This window comes from Capricornis sumatraensis, chromosome 2, assembly GCF_032405125.1.
Source record: "Capricornis sumatraensis isolate serow.1 chromosome 2, serow.2, whole genome shotgun sequence".
Lineage (NCBI taxonomy): Eukaryota > Metazoa > Chordata > Mammalia > Artiodactyla > Bovidae > Capricornis > Capricornis sumatraensis.
The window spans coordinates 175975716-175997849 of NC_091070.1; the positions used below are offsets into that span (position 1 = coordinate 175975716).

Below are 22134 nucleotides of genomic sequence, written 5' to 3' on the forward strand. Positions count from 1 at the left end.
GAGGGCATGGCAACAACCCACTCCAGTATTCCTGCCTGGAAAATCCCCACGGACAAAGGAGCATAACAGGCTATAGTCCATGGGATGGTAAAGAATCGGATATGACTGAGTGACTAAGGACAACACAGATAATAATACCTAAACAAGCTAAAATATGCTATGTCAGTTACTCATAAAGACTATTAAGAAAATCAAATCAGGAAGGACATTGGGATAATACCAGTTATTCTGAAGTGCACAATACTGTAATTTTAGCTATGGGCACGATGTAGGTTGGTGAATCTCTAGAAGTTATTCACCCAGCACAAATGAAACTTTATACCCACTGAATAACAACTATTATTTGTCATGGCTGGATTTAGTTATTATGTCTTAGGGTAACTTTATCTAACTGCACTGACTGGATTATGTCCTACTAGTATGCATACCCTTCACTTTCAATGTACCTTTAACTCAATTTTTACTTAATCACTGATAATTATTTCAGTTCAGTTCAGTTTAGTTGCTCAGTCATGTCTGACTCTTTGCGACCCCATGGAGTGCAGCATGCCAGGTCCGTGTCCATCACGAACTCCAGGAGTTTACTCAAACTCATGCCCATTGAGTCAGTGATGCCGTCCAATCATCTCATCCTCTGTCGTCCCCTTCTCCTACTACCTTCAATCTTTCCCAGCATCAGGGTCTTTTCCAGTGAGTCAGTTCTTTGCATCAGGTAGCCAAAGTATTGGAGTTTCAGCTTCAGCATCAGTCCTTCCAATGAATATTCAGTACTGACTTCCTTTAGGATGGACTGGTTGGATCTCCTTGCAGTCCAAGGGACTCTCAAGAGTCTTCTCCAACATCACAGTTCAAATTCATCAATTTTTTGGCACTCAGCTTTCTTTATAGTTTAACTCTCACATCCATGCATGACTACTGGAAAAACCATAGCTTTGACTAGATGGACCTTTGTTGGTAAAGTAATGTCTCTGCTTTTTCATATGCTGTCTAGGTTGGTCATAACTATTCTTCCAAGGAGCAAGTGTCTTTTAATTTCATGGCTGCAATTACCATCTGCAGTGATTTTGGAGCCCCTCCTCCAAATAAAATCTGCCACTGTTTCCATTGTTTCCCCATCTATTTGCCATGAAGTGATGGGACCAGATGTCATGATCTTACTTTTCTGAATGTTGAGTTTTATGCCAGCTTTTTCACTCTCATCTTTCACTTTCATCAAGAGGCTTAGTTCTTTGCTTTCTGCCATAAGAGTGGTGTCATCTGCATATCTGAGGTTACTGATATTTCTCCCGGGAATCTTGATTTCAGCTTGTGCTTTATCCACACCAGCATTTCTCATGATGTTCTCTGCATGTAAATTAAATAAGCAGGGTGACAATACACAGCCTTGACATACTCCTTTCCCTATTTGGAACCAGTCTTTTGTTCCATGTCCAGTTCTAACTGTTGCTTCCTGACCTGCATACAGACTTCTCAGGAGGCAGGTCAGCTGGTCTGGTATTCCCATCTCTTGAAGAATTTTCCACAGTTTGTGGTGATTCACACAGTCAAAGGCTTTGGCATAGTCAATAAAGCAGAAGAAGGTGTTTTTCTGGAACTCTCTTGCTTTTTCTATGATTCAATGGATGTTGGCAATTTGATCTCTGGTTCCTCCGCCTTTTCTAAAACCAGCTTGAACATCTGGAAGTTCACAGTTCACACATTATTGAAGCCTGGCTTGGAGAATTTTGAGAAATACTTTACTAGCGTGTGAGATGAGTGAAACTGTGCGGTAGTTTGAGCATTTTTGGCATTGCCTTTCTCTGGGACTGGAATGAAAACTGACCTTTCCCAGTCCTGTGGCCACTGCTGAGTTTTCCAAATTTGCTGGCATATTGAGTGCAGCACTTTCACAGCATCATCTTTTAGAATTTGAAATAGCTCAACTGGAATTCCATCACCTCCACTAGCTCATTTGTAGTGATGTTTCCAAAGGCCACTTGATCTCATATTCCAGGATATCTGGCTCTAGGTTGGTTATCACACCACTGTTATTATCTGGTCATGAAAATCTTTTTTTGTATAGTTCTTCTGTGTATTTTTGCTACCTCTTCTTAATATCTTCTGCTTCTGTTAGGTCCATACCATTTCTGAACTTTATTTTGCCCATCTTTGCATGAAATATTCCCTTGGCATCTCTAATTTTCTTGAAGAGATCTCTAGTCTTTCCCATTCTATTGTTTTCCTCTACTTCTTTGCATTCATCACTGAGGAAGGCTTTCTTATTTCTCCTTGCTATTCTTTAGAACTCTGCTTTCAAATGGGTATATCTTTCTTTTTAATTATTTATTTAATGTTGAATGCATGTTCTAGAATGTAAGTTTCTTGAAGGCAAGGATCTGTTTTATTCATGTCTATTTCTTTGGCCCCAATAATAATGCCTAAGTTAACAAAGAAATACATACATACAACACACAAAGTTTAACCAACTAGCTTAATGACAGAGGAGTCCTGCTTTATATCCTCATAATGCCTAGACATAACCTTTTTTGACTGATTCTTGCTTTATTCTAATAAAATGGAGGGCCATGTTCATTTGGAAGAAAATGAGGATTTAATGCACATATGAGAACACAGGAGACCCCCAAAAACATTAAGAAGAAAACATCATCAACACGAATATCAACAAAATCACCAGATATAACGTTTGGCCAAAATTATAACAAATACTACTGAGCACTTATTATTCACCAGGTATTGCTCTAAATATCTGAGATACATCAGTGACTAAAACAGAGTAATATCCCTTCTGTCACATAATGTAATTTATATTTTGGGGCAAGAGAATGGGGACAAAACCATAAAAACTAAGTAAATTATATGTATTGAGAAGATGGTCACTGCTATGGGAGAAAAAGGAGCAGAGACAGGGAGATTGGATGTTCCAATGCCAAAAAGTGTGAATGGGTAGGCCTTGTTGAGCGGATGATATCTGAAACATGTTGGAAAAAGTTTTACTCAAAGAATGAGAAAAATGTACACTGTAAAGTCACTAAAATAATCTCACAGAGGTTAAATCACATATCTGAATGCAAGGGGAAATAAGGCCTGAGTGAGTCAGGGACATTAGTAAGAGGAGGGGAGAAAAGTTTTCTGTCTTCAGTTTTATAATTCAGGATTTAGTTTTTCAACAAACATTAAGCTAGAGTTGTAACATAAACAAGGAAAAGGTGTTATATCATTTTCTAAGAGAAAACATATAAAGCATATTTTCAGTTAAAAATTCAAGTTATTTAGAGATGAACTGAAAATCTTACCATTTTTACTGATGTCGAGTTCTTTAAGGTTTACTAAACTAGCGATAGTGGTTGGCAGATTTGAAAGGTCATTGTCAGGAATACTTAGCTTTTTTAGAGCTTGACAGTTGAACAATTGCTGTGAAAAGAAAATAATAATTAGTTAGATCTTAATTTGGTTATATCCATTTATATATAAACTTAGAAGCAACATTCAATTCACCATCTTTACCAATGTGGTAATAAAAGGGCCAATACAAAAGTCTCACTTTCTTCCACACCCTTCCACAGAATACTCTGGATTCTTTTCAGAATTTTTTCACATTCCATCCCCACATTAGTCCCTCCCTATTGTCTGCTACCCAGATTCGCCACCCAAGGTATTCAACATTTCTTTCTTCATTAACATTAATGTTTAATTTGCCAGTGAACCAATCGATTTTTTTTCTTTGAAATAATTTCTCAAGTAGCCACTTCCTTTTTATTCCCTCAGGTACCAGGATTACCTTAATTCTCTTTCACTACAACCACAAATTACTTCCATTTAATCACGTCAAACAGCTGTTTATCAGACATGCAAGAAATGCAAAACAGTTGAATATATGCACTCACATTTCTTTTGTGTACCCCCACACTGCTTCATAAATATCTAGCAAATGAAACATTTAATCTCTGATATTTAATGAAAAATGACCACTAGTAGTTGGTTCATTTCTGCCACTAATCCAAAAGTACTAGATGGGGACGAGTCAAGTGGTAATACAAAGGTTCTCAAATCCAGCATGGTTTTAATCACTGGTGGGTGGAGGTGCTTATTAAAATGTGGGTCTTTGGGTTTTGCCCAATGAAATACTGATATGATAGGTCTGGGATGAAGATAAAAATCATCACTTTTAATAAGTTAGTTCCAAGTTAGTCACCTGTTAGTTAGTTAATTAGCTCTCAAGTTTCAAGTTAGTTGCTCAGTCATGTCTGAATCTGCAACCCCATGGACCATACCCTGCCAGGGATTTCCCAGGCAAGAATACCGGAATGGGTAGCCCGTTGCTTCTCCAGGAGATCTTCCTTACCCAGGGACTGAACCTGAGTCTCCTGCATTGCAGGTAGATTCTTTATCATATGAGCCACCAGGGAATCCCAAGAAATAATAGTGATCTGGTTATTTTTTATGTAGGTGTTTCCAGTATCTTGTTTCTGGAAATAATGCAGTTAGATTTTTTTCACTATGTCCATCTCACCTTAACTACTCAAGATTTGAACAGCTGGGACTGAAATTTCTTATTCATTTCTGAAAGAATTATCTTAATGAGATCTTTTCTGTTTAACATTTCTAATTCTGTTTTGCTGAATTTCCACAGAAGTCTCTGGTATCCATGACTATGCAATTGGCAAACAGTACATTTAACTATTGCTTTTTCTCACACATAATTCATAATTTATATAGTACACGGTTATTATTTCTTAACTCAGTTTTTTCTACAAAATATATTGTGTTAGTTGTTATTTAGGATAAATACGTTTGTCATTTTTGGCTCCTTACAAAGCTCACTTGCAATATCTCATGTAGTGTAGTGCTAAAATTTCAATATTCTCCATAGAAATGTTGCTACTTACTGTTATAAAATCTAAAAAAGAGAACTTCAATAGACAGTTTCCACTAACTACTAATTTTCCCTTAATATATAGGGAAAAAAATATCTACAGTCATGGCCAGAGTTAAATTTTTGTCTAGGGTCTATCATTCTATTAAGACCATTGCACTACATGCAATGTGGTTAGTTATAGCTGCTGATACATATATTTTTAAATCAACCCTATCAATCTTGGTTGATACTGGTAAATGGTATTAGTTACTCCTTAGTATATTATAACCATTTTATGCAAAATTCAGATAAATTATTTTCAAAACATTCTTTTTTTTTCAATCTGTAAATTCAAATCTTATTTTCTCAACTAAATTCTCAGCTTATCTCAAGAATTAATAGAAGTTACATTCTTCTTCAATTTTAAATGAAGCCACATGAGGAATAAAAGGTTTGGGAATTTCTGAACACACTATTACATTAAGAGATCCAAGATAGTTATGGTACAGTGGTTAAGAGCATGGCATTGGAATCAGACTGATGTGGATTCAATCCCCACTTATCTACTTACTAGATGTATGATCTTGGGAAAGTTACCTGACATCTCTGAACTCTATCAATTTCCTCATCTGTAAAATGGGGATAACATTACCTTACTTGAAGGATTGTTGAGAGAATTAAGTGAGTTACTTTGTGTGTGTGTGCGTGCGTGCATGCTAAGTAACTTCAGTCATGCCCAACTCTTTGTGACACTTTGGACTATAGCATGCCAGGCTCTTCTGTCCATGGGGTTCTCCAGGCAAGAATACTGGAGTTGGTTGCAGTGCCCTCCTCCAGGTGATCTTCCTTATCCAGGGATCGAATGTGCATCTCTTGTGTCTCCTGCACTGGCAGGCAGGCTCTTTACCTCTAATGCCTGTCATCAATTTTAAGTCTTATACTTTTTCACATATATCTTTGATATTTGGGATTCATCTCCCAATCTAGATTGTTATATTTTTAAAGCAGTTTTTTTTTCCCTTCATGGTACTATAATAATGGTAATGCTGTGTCTTATAATCAATAACCTTGGATTTGATAAAATGAATTACTTGTAAAAATGTAAAACTACATTTGGCACATAGTAAGAGCTTGATAACTATTAGTCTTTACTAATATTTACATGTTAATACAGAAATATATATATACTTGCATAATAATCTATTCCTTACTTTTCTAGATGATGAGGTCTCTGAAGGCAGGAGTCACGTCTGATTCATCTTGGTGTCAATTTATTTCACCTTTGTATATAACAAAGTGACTGACATAGTGCCCTATACATACTGTATGTTGAATAAATATATTTGAAAGTATACCTAGATAAGTAAAGTGAAAATGAGGAAAGCACTAAGTTCCATCTTAAGTGGTACTTCACTGGTTTGGAAGTTTCAGATAGACTAACAATCTCAATGGAATCTAAATTTAATAAACAAAGCAGTGAACTCTTGAATATGAGTCATGATGTCTATAAGCTGGCAAAGAAATGAAGGCATCTTACAGATTCTTTAAGTATTCAAACTTTGAATGAAAATGAGGTAAAGAATTATCATAAATTCTTCAATATAGTATAAAACAGCAACTATAATTAATAATTAAAGTAAACCTCTTAATGATTATGGTTATTCTGCCTTTAATTTACTAATGATATTTCCCATTTCAAAAAAATGTTTTGAGTCTTAAAATATTTGAGTACTAAAGTGTTCTTTTTCTTGGACTGAAGGAAGCAATTTAACTCTGACAGAAACTGGTTTAAGAAGACTATGCAATTTAAATTACTGACTCCAAACAGAAATTGTTAGGTGTTTATAAGGGAGCTGATACCAAAGAAAAAGGCCTAACTGTTGAAAATAAAACATATTTGGGACCAAAAACGCACATTCTAAAAAGTGTTACTCATTAATTTATGGAAAACCATTCAATGATATCTGCCACAAAACTGAACAATATGCTAAGTGAAAGGTACATAAAATGAATAAGACACAGCAATTGAGCTCAGTAGATTAGCTTACAGTGTAATATTTAGATATTAAATACCATGTGAGAAGACTATGCTAAGGTAAATATCAGATGTAATGAAAACACACTGGTAGAAGTCTGCTCGAATTTACATTGACAATAGTGATGAGGTTGACTCATGAAAGTATATCTGGAAGAGGTAATTAAAAAATGTGTATCACCTAAGAGCCAGCACAAGATAACCAGATAAAGGCTAAACAAGGATAATGTATTTATAGTATCTAAAGATACTCCAAATTCAAAGACTGTGTAACTCAAACTAGTTTCAAATATATGCTTGACATCATGAGGATATTAGGATTGTGGAGGGAATTCTCTATGTCTACAACATCCTTATGCATTTAAAGTACGTTTATTGAATGCCTAGTATATGATATGGTTTATTTCAACACTGAGCATAAGGACATGAGATTCCCATCAATTCCTATTTTCAGAATGGTAGGCTAAATAGTCAAAGGAAAATTTTTTAGTGCAATGAATTACACACACACACACACACACACACACACACACACTCCTTTAATACATAGCTGAGCTCTGGCTGAAAAATACTGGAATTTCTCAAATTCCAGAATAACAAGAAAATGTTACTACACAGAGTTGAGTGGGTCTGTACTTAGCTTCTGCTCTGGTGGTATCTGTTGGTCTCTGGTGGCTGAAGACTAAGGGTTGTTTTTTTTTTTTTTTTGCCAGTGGAAGATAGAAGACTGCTTGGGGTCTGAACAGAGGTTGGAGACGGGCTGAGAGACCACTCTATACACAGTTGGGTTCTCCTAAGGGTAATACTTCAGTAAAGGAAGGAAAAAAATCTGGGTTCTGCAAAAAGAGTCAGTGGTGAATATATGACTTTTTCAGTCTTGAGTGAGGTGAGAATGAAGGAAGGGAGAAAGGAGGGAAGGAAGGATGGCAAGAAGAGAAAAGAGAGAGGGAGTAATGGAGGAAGGAAGAAGAGAATGAACAAAAAAGATAAGGAGAAAAAGAATAAAACAAACCCAAAATGTCTACATGTGGGATTAAAACATCAATGTAGGTCAAAATAGAAAAAAGTATGGTAGTGGCATAAAAATAGATATGTAGATGAATGGAACAGAACTGAAAGCCCAGAACTGAACTCACTCATGTATGGTCAATTAATATTTGACAAGGGAGCCAAAAAGATGCAATGTGGAAAGGATAGGCTCTTCATTAAATGGTGTTGGGAAAACTGGATAACTGCAAGTGGAAGAATGAAATTGTATTCCTATATCAATAACAGAATTAACTCAAAATGAATTACTGCCTTAAATATAAGACCTGAAACTGTAGAATTTTTAGAAGAAAAGATAGGGGAAAAGCTCCTTGACATTGGTATTGGCAAAGAGTTTTTGTGTACGACACCAAAAGCAAAGGCAACAAAAGCAAAAATAAACAAGTAGGACTTCATGAAACCAAAAAGTTTGTACAGAGCAAAAGAAGTGATCAGCAGAAATAAAACATACAGAATGGGAGAAAATACCTGCAAGTCTTTATCTGAAAAGGGGTTAATATCCAAAATATACATGAGACTCATACAACTCAATACTAAAATATCTTATTAAAAAATTGGCAAAATATACTTTTCCGAAGAAAACACACAGATGGCCAACAGGTACATGGAAAGAAGCTTGTCATTACCGGTCATCAGGGAAATGCAAATTAAAACCACAATGAGATAAGAACTCACACTTGTTATCATTAAAAAGACAAGATACAACAAGTGATAGCAAAGAAGTAGAGAAAAGGGAAACTGTGTACCTTGTTGGTGGGAATGTAAATTGGCAGAGTCATCATGAAAACCGCACGGAGGAGCCTCAAGATATTAAAAACAGAACTACCATATGATACAGTAATCCCATTTCTGGGTATATATACAAAGGAAATAAAAACGCTGTCTTGAAGATGTGTTTGCACCCCCATGTTCCCTGTAGACAAGACATAGAAAAACCTGTGTGTTATAAGCAGATGAATGGATAAAAATATGAGATCTATATACATACACTGCTGCTGCTGCTAAGTTGCTTCAGTCGTGTTCAACTCTGTGCGACCCCATAGATGGCTGCCCGCCAGGCTCCCCCGTCCCTGGGATTCTCCAGGCAAGAATACTGGAGTGGGTTTCCATTTCCTTCTCCAATGCACGAAAGTGAAAAGTGAAAGGGAAGTCGCTCAGTCGTGTCCGACTCTTAGCGACCCCATGGACTGCAGCCCACCAGGCTCCTCCATCCATGGGATTTTCCAGGCAAGAGTACTCGAGTGGGGTGCCATTGCCTTCTCCGAGACACACACACACACATATATACAATATGTGCTACAGAATGCATGACTGGTTGAATCCTCACTTACAGAACCATGGATCTGGAGAACCAACTATGGAACTTGACATCCACAGATTTTGGTATCTGTGGCAAGTCTGAAACCAATCCCACATAGATACCAAGGGAGGACAATATACAGATTTACAACTCTGTGGGGGTCTGTGTCCATAATCCTTATGTTGTTCAAGAGTCAACTGTATACACAATGGAATATTATTCATCCATAAAAAAGATAAAGTCCCATCTTTTGTGACCAAATGGATGGAACTTGAAGGCATTATGCAAAGTGAAATAAGTCAGGCAGAGAAAAATAAATATTTTCTGTATGATTTCACTTGTATGTGGGATCTAAAAGAGTTGAACTCACAGAAATAGAAGAATGGTGGGAGAAATAGGAAGATGATGTTTAACGGGTGCAAATACTATTTTGGATGAAAATGAAAGAGTTAAATAAGCACGCAGCTTAAAAAGACAGAAAAATATTAACAGAATGTAGTACCAGTATCAGTTCAGTCACTCAGTCATGTCCAACTCAGTAGGAACAATAAAGAAACAAGTCCCTTACAACCCACAGTGGTCTATGAAGCAGGAAACAAGCCCCAGACTGGGAGCTCCTTAAACAGAAGAACCACATCATTTCCAGGTCATTGCATGTATCTTATAATGGTCTTCATCTTTTAATTTTTTTTTATACTGTGAAATCTATATACACAGGAATATATGTGTAATACATAGTTTTTAATTATATGATAAAACAAAGAGCCATATTCCTCAAACCAGTTTAAGAAAGCTACTTTATTATCCTCCAAAACACGTCCCTTGTCATCCAACCTGATCCACCAAAAGTAACCAATTTCTCATTCTCTTTCCTTTTACCACAGGTCTAGTAACCCTAAATTTATATACTGCTGAGATTTGTCTGTTGATCTTTATGTAAATGAAATAATGGGGGTATACTTTCTTCTGCAGCTTGATCTTTTCACTCAATACTGTGTTTTAACATTATTCCATGTTAATGTATATAATCCACTCATTCATCTTTACTACTTTATGCTTCATATAACACAATCTTCTCATATATTCTACTGTTCACAGACTTTTGAGTTATTTCCAATTTTTTGAACAATGTTGCTAAGTGTGTGTATATGTCTCCTAGTGCACATATACAAATGTTTCTCTGAGGCGGGTAGGCATATATTCACATTTACTAATAATAGAATTTTGTTTTTCCAGTGTGACTGTAACAATTTAAAGTCCTATTAACATGGAAAAGAATTCTCATTTCCTCACATTATTTCCAAAATTTGACATTTTCAGACTATTTTTTTCCAATATGTGGTATGTAAAATGGTAACACATTTTATCTATTACTAAAAAAACTGAACACTGTTTCATGTTTTATTCATTTAAAAGAGTTCATCATATATTCTGAATATGAATTTTTTGACAGTTCTCTCAAAATATGGCTCATTATTCCATTCTTTTTATGGTAGTTTTTGATAAAAAGACATTTACAATAGTCAAATTTATCTCTCAGTTTTAGTGTGTGCAGATGGTCTCCTATTTTTTCTCTCCTAAAAGTTTTAATGCTTTGATTTGACTCATTTGGGATTTATTTTTGAGAATGAAGTGAAGTAAGGATCCATTCTTTTCTCTTTATAGATGACCAGTTGTTCCATTTTAAAAATAGGGCATTATTTTTTCCACTGATTTGCAACACAAATTCTGTTGGATTTCCAACAGAGCTTCAGATTTTCTATCTGTAGTCCACTGGTCTATTTGTCTATCTCTCATTCTAGCTTGGTAATCGGAACTCTATGGCTCTGACTTGTGCTTATGCTAGAGAAGAATGGGGAAGGGATAGAGGAAATTTCTAGAGAAGAAAGAAACAGTCCATCCAAGCTTTGAAAGAGAAGAGGTTCTGTGAGCAGAAGGCAGGGTGGGGAAATCGGGGTAGATTGGGAAGATGCAGGCCAGTACAGGAAGCTGTAATGGGAGGAAAGGCCCCAAGGTATGTTAGGAATGGCAAAAAATTAAAAATGACTCTTTTCTAAGCTTTGTGGAGGTGGATCGGAAATGCAGATTTTAATCAGAACGTGAAATGCTCCATGGTGACCTACATGGAAAGGAAATTCAAAAAAGAGGGACTATAATAGTATGTATATATATATATATATGTATACATATGACTGGCTCCCTTTTCTATACAGCAGAAAATAACACAACATTGTAAAGTAGTTCAGTTCAGTTCAGTCGCTCAGTCGTATCTGACTCTTCGCGACTCTATGGACTGCAGTCTATACTTCCCTGTCTAGCACGAACTCCTGGAGCTGTACTTCAATAAAAAATAAAAAATAAAAGCGGTCAGGGCTTTATCCCACAGAAGTTGTTCAGATGATGATTTTTAATCATTTTTGAGTCAATCTTACTGATACTCTGTCTAGAAACACACATCCACACACATCCACACAAACATACATATTTGCAGCCAATTTCAAGAAGCCTGCAAATCACTGGAAGCCCATGCATGGCTTTATGGACCAGCTTAAGGACCTCTGTGATAGAGCATGCCATGCTAAAGTAATTAACCTCCAATTAAAAAAAAAAAAGCAAATGTGAGCAAGTCCATCTCTTGCCTATACTGTATTCAGTGGCTCTCTCCTCTCTTTGGGACAGTCCAAGTTTCTCAGTACAGCTTTCAATGCCCTTTACCTCTCTAGAATCTCATCTTGTCATTCCCCTGTCTCTTGTTTCTTTCTCACACCTTCCCTCCCGCCATCCTGTGGGACCACATCTTCAGCTACACTGAGCAGCATCATATTCCGTATCCACCTGCTCTCCTTTACTTTCCAGCTGATGCTTTCTTCCACCCCATCTTTCCCCACCTCCCCTCAACCCTCTTCTTCAAGCTCAGGCCCTCTCACCTTTCTGGTTGCAGCTTAAGACTGGTTTACATGCTTTATTTGTGGATACTTTCACAACATTCTGTACTAATCTCTACTGAAGCCTGGATGCCCCTGTTTTGGGATTACTAGACCGTAAGCTTCTTTGGTTTCTACAGCATCTGCAGTGTATAATGCAATGCCTGACACATGGTATTTTCTCAGTAAATAGTTGTTCTTTCATGAAAATTCTGAGGCAGGGGGTGGGTGGCAAATAATAAGATAGTGCCATTTCTTGAGTGCTTATTATACAGGTGCAAGACACTAATCTAGATTTTAAAGTATATGAATCTCCTTCTTGCAACAATGTTGCGAGGAAGGTGTTATTATCCCTGCTTTGTAGATGAGAAAATTTAGGAGGTTAACTTTTACAAGGTCATATATATAGAAAGTGCCAGAACCAGCATTCAAATTCAGTTTTGTCTGGAAACAAAGCTATTTCTACTGCAGCATATTGTTCCCTCTGTACCATCAGATCTATGCAAGGGAAAGACAATTGTGATAATTGACAGCTGGTGGCTGTCTGGGAGGGGAAAGTGAATGAAAGAGGGGGAATCTCCAGCCCATCATAATGATCCTACAGAGGTTAGGGAAGAAGACTTGGATTCAGTGACTATCTTTTAACAGCAAGGTCCTGAATTCGAGTAAATTTGAATACATGTTATAGTGCTTTGTGAACCCTGAACTGCTACATAAATGCAACACACTATAATTTGGATTAACATTTTATTATCACCTTTATGCTCAGGCTTGGAAAATTAAGGGCACAGTGATGACATCATTAATATGAATGGTTAGATCTCAAAATGTAATTCCTTAGAAAGAATAAGGTGTTTTATTTTTTCCTACTACAGATGTTAAAAGTATGAGTTGCCTGTGAACTGTGAAAAGATAAACCCATTTCCTGAGAAGTTTGATGTAAGGTCACTGTTGTACAACGAGAGTGTTATTAATGCCCTATGTTGGCACAAGTGGATTCCATCAGGGAAAAGAGGTGATTATCTAATGAGTTGGTGTTACTGAATGGCTGGTTTCCTAGCAGTTCTTGCTTTGAATCCCTTTGAAAGTGTTCAGCCTGCAGCATTTCCAAACTCATCTGGAGTTTGGAAATGAAAGCTGTTTCAAATAAATAATTATTTTGTGCATATTACAATAAAATGCTTTTAAAATTATTTAGCTTAATAGGTATTAATAATTATCTTTAGTTAGAAAAGAGCCAATTCAAAAATAATAGAATAAAAATAATTCTAATGTAGGCACTTGGTGAAATTGTAGGCTTCCAATTACATCATTCATTCACTTCTTTCTTTACTTTCTCCCTCCCTCCTCTTTCCTTCCTTCCCTCTCTCCTGCCTTTTTATCCTTCCCAATTCCCTTCCTTCCAGACTGTTTATATTCAATGAGCATCTCTTGAACATCTGTGTGTGTGTGTGTGTTAGTCATTCAGCTGTGTCCAACTCTTTGCGACCCCATGAACTATAGCTCTCCAGGCTCCTCTGTCCATGGAATTCTCTGGGAAAGAATATCGGAATGGGTAGCCATGCCCTCCTCCAAGGGATCTTCCTGACCCAGGGATAAAACCCTGATCTCCTCCATTCAGTCAGATTCTTTACCTTCTGAGACACCAGGGAAGCCCTCTTGAACATCAACTCAGTGACAAACACAATGTCAAAACCCAAAGAGGAATAACAAAGTATCCCTTTTCTCAAGTATACAGTCAACTGTGTGTGTGAAAGTCACTCAGTCATGTCTGACTCTTTGCAACCCCATTGACTGTAGCCCACTAGGATCCTCTGTCCATGGGATTCTCCAGGTAAAATATTGGAGTGGGTAGCCATTCCCTTCTCCAGGGGATCTTCCTGACCCAGGGATTGAAATGGGTCTCTGCCTTGCGGGCAAATTCTTAACTATCTGAGTCACCAGCGAAGCCCATACAGTCAACTAGTGGTTATAAATACACACACAAAATAAAATGCAATGTAGTAAAAATAGGTGGGGTTTCTCTGGTGGTCAGTAAAGAACCTGCCTGATAATGCAGGAACACAATATATGCTGGTTCTATCACTGGGTCAGAAAGATTCCCTGGAGAAGGAAATGGCAATCTGCTCCAGTATTCTTGCCTGGGAAATCCCATGGACAGAGGAGCCTGGTGGGCTTCCATTCAAAGGGTTGCAAAGAGTCAGACACGGCTGAGAGACTAAACCACCCCAAAACAGATAAATACTACCACAGAACAAGGGCCTTGCAAAGCACATTTTATTCCAAGAGAAAGATTCCTGGACTTTGCCCTTGTCCTAGAAAATATGGGATGCTTGGACTTGTGTGCCTTTTTAAATGATTCTACACTAATCCTTCACATTATAATCCACCCCTTAAATGTTCGTAAGCAGGGAGGGACTAACTCAGATTTTTGTTTTTGAGAAACTGGCACCTCTGACCAGAGAAGCAGGCAGAAGGACAATGAGAGAATATCTAGGTGAAAAATAATGAGAATTTTAGTCAAGGCACTATCAGGAAGAGTTAGGAGAGAGACACACTGGGTCAGTTCAGTTCAGTTCAGTCGCTCAGTCATGTCCGACTCTTTGAGACTACATGAATCGCAGCACACCAGGCTTCCCTGTCCATCACCATCTCCTGGAGTTCACTCAGACTCACGTCCATCAAGTCAGTGATGCCATCCAGCCATCTCATCCTCTGTCATCCCCTTCTCCTCCTACCCCCAATCCCTCCCAGCATCAGAGTCTTTTCTAATGAGTCAATTCTTCGCATGAGGTGGCCAAAGTACTGGAGCTTCAGCTTTAGCATCGTTCCTTCCAAAGAAATCCCAGGGCTGATCTCCTTCAGAATGGACTGGTTGGATCTCCTTGCAGTCCAATGGACTCTCAAGAGTCTTCTCCAACACCACAGTTCAAAAGCATCAATTCTTCGGTGCTCAGCCTTCTTCACAGTCCAACTCTCACATCCATACATGACCACAGGAAAAACCATAGCCTTGACTAGACAGACCTTAGTCGGCAAAGTAATGTCTCTGCTTTTGAATATACTATCTAGGTGGGTCATAACTTTTCTTCCAAGGAGTAAGTGTCTTTTAATCTCATGGCTGCAGTCACCATCTGCAGTGATTTTGGAGCCCAAAAAAATAAAATCTGACACTGTTTCCACTGTTTCCCCATCTATTTCCCATGAAGTGATGGGACTGGATGCCATGATCTTCGTTTTCTGAATGTTGAGCTTTAAGCCAACTTTTTTGCTCTCCTCTTTCACTTTCATCAAGAGGCTATTTAGCTCCTCTTCACTTTCTGCCATAAGGGTGGTGTCATTTGCATACTGGGTAGAGGACTCATAAAGACTTGGTGCCAGTAACATGGGCAGTCAAAGAAGCCGGGATTTTATGATTCAACAACACTTTAAGGTCTCCAGCAGCAATGGAGCTGTGGGCTGGTGTGAGAGGTATGGAGATAGTAAATGTTAGTAGTATCAAATAAAATTGAGGCTGTAGGGGAGGAGAGAACTTATAATCCCTTCCAGTACATTTTAGCAATATTGGATGTATTGTACAGAAGCACTCTTTTCTTAGATGGCAACTGCAATAAATACTCAGTCATTTTATCCTCAGGTCAGTTCAGTCACTCAGTTGTGTTCAACTCTCTGCAACCCGATAGACTGCAGCATGCAAGGCTTCCCTGCCCATCACCAACACCTGAAGCTTACTCAGACTCATGTTCATCGATTGGGTAATACCATCCAACCATCTCATCCTCTGTCATTTCCTTCTTCTCCCGCCTTCAATCTTTCCCAGAATCAGGGTATTTTCCAGTGAGTCAGTTCTTTGCATCAGGTGGCCAAAGTATTGGAGTTTCAGCTTCAGCATCAGTCCTTCCAATGAATATTCAGGTCTGACTTCCTTTAGGATGGACTGGTTGGATCTCCTTGCAGTACAAGGGACTGTCAAGAGTCTTCTCCAACACCACAGTTCAAAAGCATCAATTGTTCAGCACTCAGCTTTCTTTATAGCCCAACTCTCATATCCATACATGACTACTGGAAAAACGATAGCTTTGACAAGGTGGACCTTTGTTGGCAAAGTAATGTCTTTGCTTTTTCATATGCTGTCTAGTTTGGTCATAACATTTCTTCCAAGCAGCAAGTGTCTTTTAATTTTATGGCTGCATTCACCATCTGCAGTGATTTTGGAGCCCCCCAAAATAAAAATCTCTCACTGTTTCCATTGTTTCCCCATCTATTTGCCATGAAGTGATGGGACCAGATGCCATGATCTTAGTTTTCTGAGTGTTGAGTTTTAAGCCAACTTTTTCACTCTCCTCTTTCACTTTCATCGAGAGGCTCTTTAGTTCTTCACTTTCTGCCATAAGGGTGGTGCCATCTGTATATCTGAGGTTACAGATATTTCTCCTGGCGATCTTGATTCTAGCTTGTGCTTCATCCAGCCTGGCATTTCACTTGATGTACTCTGCATTTAATTTAAATAGGCAGGGTGACAATATACAGCCTCGACATATTCCTTTATCATTGTGGTTGTTTTTAAAATACAGATATTCTCAGCAACAAGTTTTCCAAATGTTGAATCATTTCTCCCTTTCGGACAACAAGTTTATTTTAGCTTTTGTCACTGTCTTAGAAGGAAGGGAATCTATTATTTTACTGGAATAAGAGCTGTCTGTTTAAATATATAAGATACAGAAGGTTGCTATGGCCATTCTACATGATAACAAATTTCATTAAGATTTTTTAAATGAACATATTCTTTAACTTACATATTCATGATTACTTTAGCAAGTTAATAGCACCAAGAAACAAATAGGAAAAATGAAAAGTTGAATATAAACAGCACCACTTCAAATGTTCTTAATTTTGACCTAGCTTAACTGTTGTTAGGCATTTGGGGCAAATCCCCATATCTCTACATTACTTAAGACAAGTGTTGTGTGTGTGTGTGTTGGGGGGGAGGGCAGTATGTGGGTGTGTGCATGAATTTTCTTTTGTTGCTTTTTAAATAACTTGTTTTGTTGTTTAGTCATGTTTGATTCTTTTGCGACTCTATGAACTATAGCCTGCCAGGCTCCTCTATCTATGGGATTTTCCAGGCAAGCATACTGGAGCTGTGATCATGAAGAAAGCTGAGTGCCGAAGAATTGATGCTTTTGAACTGTGGTGTTGGAGAAGACTTCTGAGAGTCCCTTGGACTGCAAGGAGATCCAGCCAGTCCATTCTAAAGGAGATCGGCCCTGGGTGTTCTTTGGAAGAAATGATGCTAAAGCTGACACTCCAGTATTTTGGCCACCTCATGCGAAGAGTTGACTCATTGGAAAAGACTCTGATGCTGGCAAGGACTGGGGTCATGAAGTAAAGGGGACAACAGAGGATGAGATGGTTGGATGGCATCACTGACTCGATGGACGTGCGTTTGAGTGAACTCTGGGAGTTGGTGATGGACAGGGAGGCCTGGCGTGCTGCGATGCATGGGATTGCAAAGAGTTGGACACAACTGGGTGACTGAACTGAACTGAACTGATGCTCAAGTTTGTTGCCATTTCCTTCTCCAGAGAGTTTTCTCCACCCAGGGAATGAACCCACATACCCTGCATTGCAGCTGGATTCTTTACCTGTGAGCCATTGGGAAAATACCTATTGGTTGTTAAAATAAATTTGGTCAATTAGCATTTATAAAAATATTGGCTTTGTCTCTAGAGATTAATCAATATGATATGTGAACAACTGGGTTGAATGACATTAATTCTGACTTTCATATTAGTATAAGTTTGTATATATGTATATGTAACATACATATTAGTATAAGCTAGTTTACATATTTAAGTTAATTTTTTTACTATCAATGCCTTAATCAGTTCTAGGTACTAAAAACCCAGCTCTGCCTAGGTCAGTAAACCAGAGTGAAGGTAGCTCGTAGTATAGCTGGAGTCTCTGTTTCACTTATAGTCATAATGGAAAGATTATACATTTTGGAGGCAAACAGACATAGGTTTGAATTCTGATTTCATGAGTAAAAAGTCACATGCTATTGAGCAAATTTTATACATCTAAGGCTCAGTTTATCATTTAAAAAACCCAACTAAATTGTATCCTAACCTTATCTTTAACAATGCATTTCTGCCAAGCAGACTGTCTTGACCCAGAAGCAGAGCAGGAGTAATTGTCTCTCTATTTTGGTTTTATATAATCTTGGGGACACATTTCTACAATCCACTTTTGCAAAATCATAATTATTTATGTATCAAATATTCACTGAGATCCTAACTTTGAACCAAACATTGATTAAGTAGACATAGTCTCATAATTTAGTGTATTTCTTCTTGAATCCTATTTCCCCAGAATAGAGTAGGCATTCAGTAAATATGTACTGAATGAATAAGTACAACAAGTCTGGGTAAATGTAATTATAGAATTGTACACATAGTAAATAGATAGACACAGAGGAGACTTAAATAACAATTCCAGCAAGTGAAGAATGAAGATTGTAGGAGAAGGTGACAACTGAGATGAATTCTGAAGTAGCATGTGAAGAAGAAGAAATAGGATGAGTTGAGAGGCAAGAAAGAGCTTTGTGTATCAGGAACACTTCTTTTCAGAGCAGAAGTAAGAGACTGGAGAGGTAAGCTGTAGCTGGATCATGGGAAGACTCCTATTAGCATTATATGTTTGGTTGCATAATTTTCCTCTGTAAGTTACAGAGAAAACAGGAAACATACTTAACCTTGGAGGCAGCCTGGTCATATTTACATTTGCACCTACCACTGTTGGCTATGTGAAAAATACACTGGGAAAAAATGAAAATCGGGTTTAAGATATATCAATTAAGGAGACTGTATCATTAATCCATTGAGAGATCATGAGGGCCTGACAAAGGCTCTGTTGATAGGGTGAAGAAATTAAGAAATATTTAGGTGGCAAAATTGGTAGGTCTCGGCCATTGATGTGATGCAGAAGGTGAATAAGTAGGAAGAGTAAAGGATGGCAGCATCCTGGCATTGGGGCTGAATGGACAGTCACCAACTAAGAAAGAAAATATAGACAAGAGACAGGTTTCAGGGGCGGGGGATCAGACTTGCTGAGTGTGAATATTCAGGTAAGCCCCAAAAGCACATATAAATCTGAGGATGGAGGGAACTTAGCTGGCACAAGAGATTTGTGAGTCTTCAGTGCGGTGGTTGAAAACTTGAGGATGGATGAATGTGATAAACTGGAGAAAATGGGAAGATCCAGAAGCTCCCTCCTCCTCTCCCCTAAAGCTGTTATTATAAAAGTCATAAATGAAACTTTATAGCCCTGATTAATGCATTATCTAGTTTTTGCCTTACTTCGCCTTCCTACTCCATTTGACTATGTCATCACTCCCTCCCTAGAAGCTTTCACTCCCTCAGTTTCTGTGACTATTCTTCTAAACAGAGTTCCAACCGTCAGCATGCACCGCCGCCCCCACACCCTGCCGCAACGGCCTTGGCCCCGCTCCAGCTCTCCTGAGAGACGGTTTCTTGGCAGGTGGGTGGCAATGTTTCACTGGCAATGAAGAAGCAGCCATCATTAATGTTAATGAGTAAATTCATGTGGTGAACGTATATTACAAGCTTTTTATGTAGTCAGTTCTTAATTATTTAGAACAAAGAAAGAGAACCTTTACTCATATTAAAGGACACTGACAAAAAGAAAGGAGACAATTGAAAGCCAGGGAAGTTATATTCAGCACAATCTTTTTTACCACCTCAAAAAAGAGAACAAACCTTTATCATCCAATCATCCACTTAAAATTTAAAGAATATAGAAAACTTAACTCTCTGGGAAATCATTTAGCACAGATATGCATATACACATGCCAAAATAAAAACTCAACAACAGGGCTACATTGTTACCAGTAAATCAAGAAGCCACAAAAAAGGTTATAAAGAGAGAGAGAGACAGACACAGAGAAAGAGAGAACTATTGGTATTTTCTATAATCTCTGGTTAGGATTTAACTATTTATTGCTGTCTTGGGTTCATTTCAGAAACTGCAAACCATCTCTGAATAGAAAGAATAAATATCTCTAGGATTTTGTTGAAAATTAATTTTCACATAAATTTTGAAAAAACAGATTTTTCCAAAGATTTTCACCCGTTCATATCACTATTAATTTAGAAAAGAAAAAAAAAAAACTTCCTTTTTAAAATTGGTACCATCATTTTTCATTTTATGAAAGAAAGTCAGCTTTTTGGTGTTCTTAATGTTAGTGGAGCTAATAAATTTGCCACTATTTGTTGAAGGTTTTATGCTTTGCCAGACCCCATTCTTATGCTTCACACATGTTATTTAATCTATAACACTGAAGAAAAATTACCACAAGATCAGTAGTTGAAATAGATTTAAGGGACTATATCTGATAGACAGAGTGCCTGATGAACCATGGATGGAGGTTCATGACATTGTACAGGAGACAGGAATCAAGACCATCCCCAAGAAAAAGAAATGCAAAAAAGCAAAATGGCTGTCTGAGGAGGCCTTACAAATAGCTGTGAAAAGAAGCGAAAAGCAAAAGAGAGAAGGAAAGATATACCCATTTGAATACAGAGTTCCAAAGAATAGCAAGGAGAGATAAGAAAGCTTTCCTCAGCAATCAATGAAAAGAAATAGAGGAAAACAATAGAATGGGAAAGAATAGAGATCTCTTTGAGAAAATTAGATACCAAAGGAACATTTCATGCAAAGATGGGCTCAATAAAGGAGAGAAATTGTAGGGACCTAACAGAAGCTGAAGATATTAAGAAGAGGTGGCAAGAATTCGCAGAACTGAACAAAAAAGATCTTCACGACCCAGATAATCATGATGGTGTGATCACTCATCTAGAGCCAGACATCCTGGAATGTGAAGTCAAGTGGGCCTTAGAAAGCATCACTACGAAGAAAGCTAGTGGAGGTGATGGAATTCCAATTGAGCTGTTTCAAATCCTGAAAGATGATGCTGTGAAAGTGCTGCACTCAATATGCCAGCAAATTTGGAAAACTTGGCTATGACCACAGGACTGGAAAAGGGTAGTTTTCATTCCAATTTCAAAGAAAGGCAATGCTAAAGGATGTTCAAACTGCGGCACAATTGCATTCATCTCACACGCTAGTAAAGTAATGCTTAAAATTCTCCAAGCCAGTCTTCAGCAATACGTGAACCATGAACTTCCAGATGTTCAAGCTGGTTTTAGAAAAGGCAGAGGAACCAGAGATCAAATTGTCAACATCCGCTGGATCATCGCAAAAGAAAGTGTTCCAGAAAAACATCTATTTCTGCTTTATTGACTATGCCAAAGCCTTTGACTGTGTGGATCACAATAAAGTGTGGAAAATTCAAGAGATGGGAATACCAGACCACCTAACCTGCCTCTTGAGAAACCTGTATGCAGGTCAGGAAGCAACAGTTAGAACTGGACATGGAACAACAGACTGGTTCCAGATAGGAAAAGGAGTACATCAAGGCTGTATATGGTCACCCTGCTTATTTAATTTATATGCAGATTACATCATGAGAAATGCTGGGCTGGAACAAGCTGGAATCAAGATTGCCGGGAGAAATATCAATAACTTCAGATATGCAGATGACACCACCCTTAAAGGCACAAAGTGAAGAACTAAAGAGCCTCTAGAGGAGAGTGAAAAAGTTGGCTTAAAGCTCAACATTCAGAAACTAAGATTGTGGCATCTGGTCCCATCACTTCCTGGCATATAGATGGGGAAACAGTGGAAACAGTGTCAGACTTTTTTTTTCTGGGCTCCAAAATTACTGCGGATGGCAATTGCAGCCATGAAATTAAAAGACGCATGCTCCTTGGAAGGAAAGTTATGACCAACCTAGACAGCATATTAAAAAGCGGAGACATTACTTTGCCAACAAAGGTCTGTCTAGTCAAGGCTATGGTTTTTCCAGTGGTCATCTATGGATGTGTGAGTTGGA

At 37.9% G+C, this 22134-nt stretch overlaps 1 protein-coding gene across 2 annotated transcripts in view; it reads right to left on the reverse strand.

Annotated features, from left to right (window-relative positions):
- LRRC7 (leucine rich repeat containing 7) overlaps positions 1–22134 on the reverse strand; it is a 496743-nt gene that overhangs the window by 347643 nt on the left and 126966 nt on the right. For both annotated transcript variants that reach the window (XM_068963774.1, XM_068963773.1), the window contains exon 3: positions 3294–3411. In XM_068963774.1, the coding sequence (XP_068819875.1) occupies positions 3294–3411 (118 nt within the window). The remainder of the gene's footprint in view (positions 1–3293; positions 3412–22134) is intronic.